This window comes from Chenopodium album, chromosome 2 (genome assembly GCF_948465745.1).
Source record: "Chenopodium album chromosome 2, dcCheAlbu1.1, whole genome shotgun sequence".
Lineage (NCBI taxonomy): Eukaryota > Viridiplantae > Streptophyta > Magnoliopsida > Caryophyllales > Amaranthaceae > Chenopodium > Chenopodium album.
Window position 1 is genome coordinate 73,777,071 of NC_137835.1, and position 4,643 is coordinate 73,781,713.

At 36.0% G+C, this 4,643-nt stretch overlaps 1 protein-coding gene across 4 annotated transcripts; it reads left to right on the forward strand.

Moving 5' to 3' along the window:
- Window positions 1-205: 205 nt before the first annotated feature.
- LOC145600576 (APO protein 3, mitochondrial-like) lies at window positions 206-4,269 on the forward strand. 4 transcript variants are annotated; one of them, XM_081656478.1, is made up of 5 exons: window positions 263-326; window positions 462-480; window positions 719-1,143; window positions 2,224-3,454; window positions 3,757-4,269. In XM_081656478.1, the coding sequence occupies exons 3-4, from the start codon at window positions 740-742 to the stop codon at window positions 3,113-3,115; spliced, it is 1,296 nt and encodes a 431-aa protein (XP_081512604.1). In that variant the 5' UTR covers window positions 263-326; window positions 462-480; window positions 719-739; the 3' UTR covers window positions 3,116-3,454; window positions 3,757-4,269. The 4 variants fall into 4 exon arrangements, with proteins under 4 accessions (XP_081512588.1, XP_081512595.1, XP_081512604.1 ...); XM_081656462.1 differs by lacking the exon at window positions 462-480 and having other exon boundaries at window positions 206-326; window positions 3,757-4,268; XM_081656469.1 differs by having other exon boundaries at window positions 258-326; window positions 462-1,143.
- Window positions 4,270-4,643: the final 374 nt, after the last annotated feature.

A 4,643-nucleotide genomic window follows, 5' to 3' on the forward strand; every position in this document is an offset into this window, starting at 1 on the left:
CTTATTATAATATTTTCCTTAATTATTTTAACTTAATGAAATACTTTTAACGGTGTTAGTCACGGTTGGGAAAAAGATCAAACCATGGGTGTACCGATGGGAAGGCAAAAATTTAGGAGTGCATTAATGGGAAAAGTCAGAACAAGGTGTACCAATGGAAATTTCCAAAAAAAAAAAAAAAAAAAAAAAAGAAGAAGAAGTATATTGTAATTGAAGTTAAAAACTTAAAACCAAATACCGTACTTCGTATAATTAAAGTTCACCCCGCTGCATCTCTCCTCCATTAAAGCGGCTTGTGAGTTGTGAGCATTGAGTTAGCTTCTGAGGTAACTTTTTTTGTATTTATTTTTTCAATTATCGAATATCAATTTCAAAATCTAGCGTTAATCGTTAATTTAATTCAATTTAGGTAAAGTGAATTGATTATTGAACTATTGTTATAAATTCTTACTATGTTGCAGGCGTTGGTGTTTATAACTTGTGAGTTTTAACTTTCAGTTTCATTGATTTGGGTGTTGTTTTCTTGCTTCTACTGGTTTAATTATTTTGTGGGTTTAGTATGTGGGTCATTTTTAGATTATGAGAATATTTTTAGTGTGTAGTTTATGACATGTATTTCTTAGTTGTGTTGTCTTTTGAGGATGGGTTTAATTTCGAATTAATAAGATGGGTTTTTTATAAGATTGATTTTTGATGTAAAACGAGCTTGGATTTTCAGCTTAAATATGTGAAAATTGTCATGAGTTTGGTGAAGAAAATCAAGTTACATCAATACATTCGCTGTTACCTTTATTGTGTAAGCCGACATTGTCATGGAGGCAGCGGTGTTGATGGGGAGGATGTAAGGGTGATTCCCTTTGGAGCAGAAGTTGATGATCCATTGTATTTAGATTTACCGGGGCCTCCTCGATGCAAATCGGAGAGGAAGCCGTATGTAACTCCCATGAAAACCCTTATAAAGAGAGCTAAGGAGGAAAGGGAATTGATGAGATTGAATCCTTGTCGAGTCCTTGAGCATCCCCCTGATAATGGCCTTCTTGTTCCTGAGCTTGTGGAAGTGTCTAGACGAGTTTATTGGGCACGAGAGTCACTTCTCATTGGCGTCTCAAAGCTCCTTTCCTTCATACCTGTTCTCCGATGCAGGTTAGATTTGTATATTGCGTTATTTTTCAATAAGTTGTTCTCCAGTAACTACACCATTGTGTAGAAAGATTGGTTCTTGAACTTGGAAAGTTGTTTTCACTAGTATTTCTCGGTTACTTAATATAAATTTATCTGTTGAATTTTTCTGAGTCATTTATGATTGTTACTATTTATAGTGTGTTTGGATTTAAGGAAATGGAGGGAAAGGAATGGAAGGGAAATGGAGGGTGGGAGTTTCTTTCATTTGGATAAAAAAAATTAGGGAGAAGGGAATTGGAGGGGAGAGAAATAAAGGGATTAAATTCTAAGAAAACAATCCCTCCAATAGTGAAGAAATTTGGAAGGAAAACTCATCCGTCTTCCTTCCCCTCCCTCCCTTTCTTTTCCTTCCCTTAACATTACCCAAACAAACCGTTAGTAATCATTAGCCAAAGAAAGTTATTTGTTGTTCTATCAACTTGTCATTTGTTTTTAAAATCAGGGTGCTTCAAGCTATATCCAATACCATGTTTTACATGTAGGATTTTTTTATGAACAGACCTTGTAATTTATTGAAAAAAAAAAGTCTTAGTTGACATAGTAGTAAGAATGGTACTCCAACTTATTGTGTATTGATGGTAATTTCTGTGAAAATGGTTTTAACTTCTGCCATGATGGATAGCAAAATCGACTCAATGCATCATCTGTGACTGTTTTACTGACTCAGTTGATAACAGCTACTGTATTGTTTAGAGCATTACATTCATACAACTGGACAGCTGCTATGACTGTTTGTCTCATGTTTGGCATCCAAGAAACATAAAACATAAGAGTAGATAAAGACTATCTAGAGACAACAAAGAAAAAAAAAAACCTTAAGTTTGATATATATATATATATATATATATATATATATATATATATATATATATATATGTATATAAAATAAAAAAATTAAAAAAAAATCAGTAATTGAAACTCTTAGATGGTGCATCAACAGAATAACCATTATTTGGACTTGTCGGCTTAGCCTAAGCTTCTCTAAACGATGTGACAGTATTTTTAATTGTGAGTTGTAGAGATGACTTTGGTTTGTTTCAGGTTCTGCTCAGAAATTCATATTGGCCATGTTGGGCATGAAATACGTACATGTACTGGACCTGGGAGTGGTTTCCGCCGTGCTATGCATGATTGGAAAAAAGGACGCTTAACTGATGTAATCTACTTTCCCAAATGCTTGCACCTTAATGACCGCGTTGGGAAACCAAGAGTTGTCCATAATGAGAGATTTGATGTCCATCGCATCTCTGCAATATTGGAACTCTGTATACAAGCTGGTGTTAATCTAGAACAGTATCCTGTGAGGAGGAGAACAAAACCTGTCTACTGCATTGAAGGAAGAATCATAGACTTTGATCCTGAAATGGGTGAGAGTAATGCAAATCACGATAAAGGTCATAGTAATGATAATCTCAAAATAGATTCTGGTTTCATGACAGAAGTAGAAGATATTAAAGGTGATTCTATAAAAGACCTTATTCATCCATTGGTACGACTGAATCCTGAGAAGGGCGGAAGCTTAAAAGAATTGAGTATTGGGACAATGGCATCTTGGTTTGAGATGATATCAGGTGCACGAAAGATCATGGAGAAATACTCAGTATGGACGTGTGGTTACTGCCCTGAGGTTCAGGTGGGTCCCAAAGGACACAAGCTGAGGATGTGCAAAGCCAGTAGGCACCAGTCTCGTGATGGTTTGCATGCGTGGCAAGAGGCAACCATAGATGATCTTGTGGGCCCCAACTATGTCTGGCATGTTCGAGATCCTTCTGGCCCACCCTTATGCCACAATTTAAAAAGATACTATGGCAAGGCTCCAGCTGTGGTAGAGCTGTGTATGCAGGCAGGTGCGCCTGTTCCAGAACAATACCAAAGCATGTTGAGATTAGATGTGGTTCCTCCTGATATTGATGAGGTGGATCTTGTTGTATGATGCTTGTTACAAGTAAAATGTTCATTGATATGTGATGGTGAAACCTTTCTCGTAGTGAGCAAGTGGACAGAACAATGAAAATTTAGTGATACCTTACTCATTGCATCGATGAACTCACATGGATCAAATTAAAAATGAAAAGCAGAGAACTATTACTAATGAGTTTGTTCCCTTGCTCTTATCGTCATGATGTTCATGACATTGCGTCAAGCCATCAACATGGCTAGCTAGCCCAAGGATTCCGGCTTGGTGTGCTTCAATGCTACAAACTTTGAATATTCGCATACGATGGTCTATTGTCATTTCTTAATAAAGAAGCTGATCAAGCATTGAAGCCTGGTTAAGTTTATTTATTCATTTATTTTTTCCTTACATTTGGTATCAAATATATTTCCCTTTCATGTTATGCTGCTTTCCCTCTCTCCTAGCAGACAAAGAAAAAGTAACCATTCATCATCGCCTCTGCTAGTGAGTCTGCAGAAACTGTCCATTTAATCAACTCCTCAACATTTCTCAAGCCATGCATTGGTTTTGTCTGATCTTTAATGTGGCTTGCACAATATTGAGTTTGAATAGTGGCTGTGCTGAAGTCGCTCGTGCATAACAAAATTAGGCTAAGTGTTCACCTTGTCACATTTCAGGAGCTAACTCCAATGGCGTACGAGTTATAACAATAGACAAACATCGCTCACTCAGCTGAAAACCCTTGCTGCTGGAAGGATCACTTGGTTTCTTAATGAAGCTGTTTTTGTAGGAGGGCCATGAGATAATGAGATGCAGAAACAAGTATGTTCTTGAAGTTTTGCGCTCATCAAACTGCTCTTTGAACTTATAACTGCTAATGTTTGTAGCCTATACCTACACAGTATTCAATTGTGGAGTGCTTTGAGGAAGCACTTTTTGAAGCTCCCATGACCCGAAATTTTTATCAATCCTGTAAATTAGCCATTGTCTGAGCTAGCTTTATAAAGACTAATGGGTGTAAATTAATAATTATCCTCTTGAGTTTTGTTTTGGACTTTAATAACAAATTAATACGTAGTAGTTATTATTATTAACAATTTTTAGATTGTAGAAAAACTTGTGAGAATATGATGAAAAGATGATAATAAGTGCCAAAAGTTGATGAAGGAAGAGTTAATCTCAAGGTTCTCAACTTTTGTTAGTTTTGTATAAGATTCAGTACTTCTATGCAGGTACCTTGGATCAGAGGAAGCATTGTTTGATGCAATTGGGTCAAGTCCGTTGAATCCACAAATTATTATTATTATTATTTTTGAATAGAAATCCACAAATTATTTATAAGTGAAGGTCCTTAATGTTGCCAAAGGAGAATGAATTGCAAATTGTGCAATTATGTGTTGAGCTTATTGATGATGGCCTGATGGGTAGTCGAGAACTCGTTATCATTCCTGTTTTTGACGGTAGATTGGTTTGTAAACATTAAGTTTGCTAGCCTAATACAGTAATACTTGTATTTGTAACCCTTACCAAACCTTAGATGTGATCATATTTCAATGATAAAGGA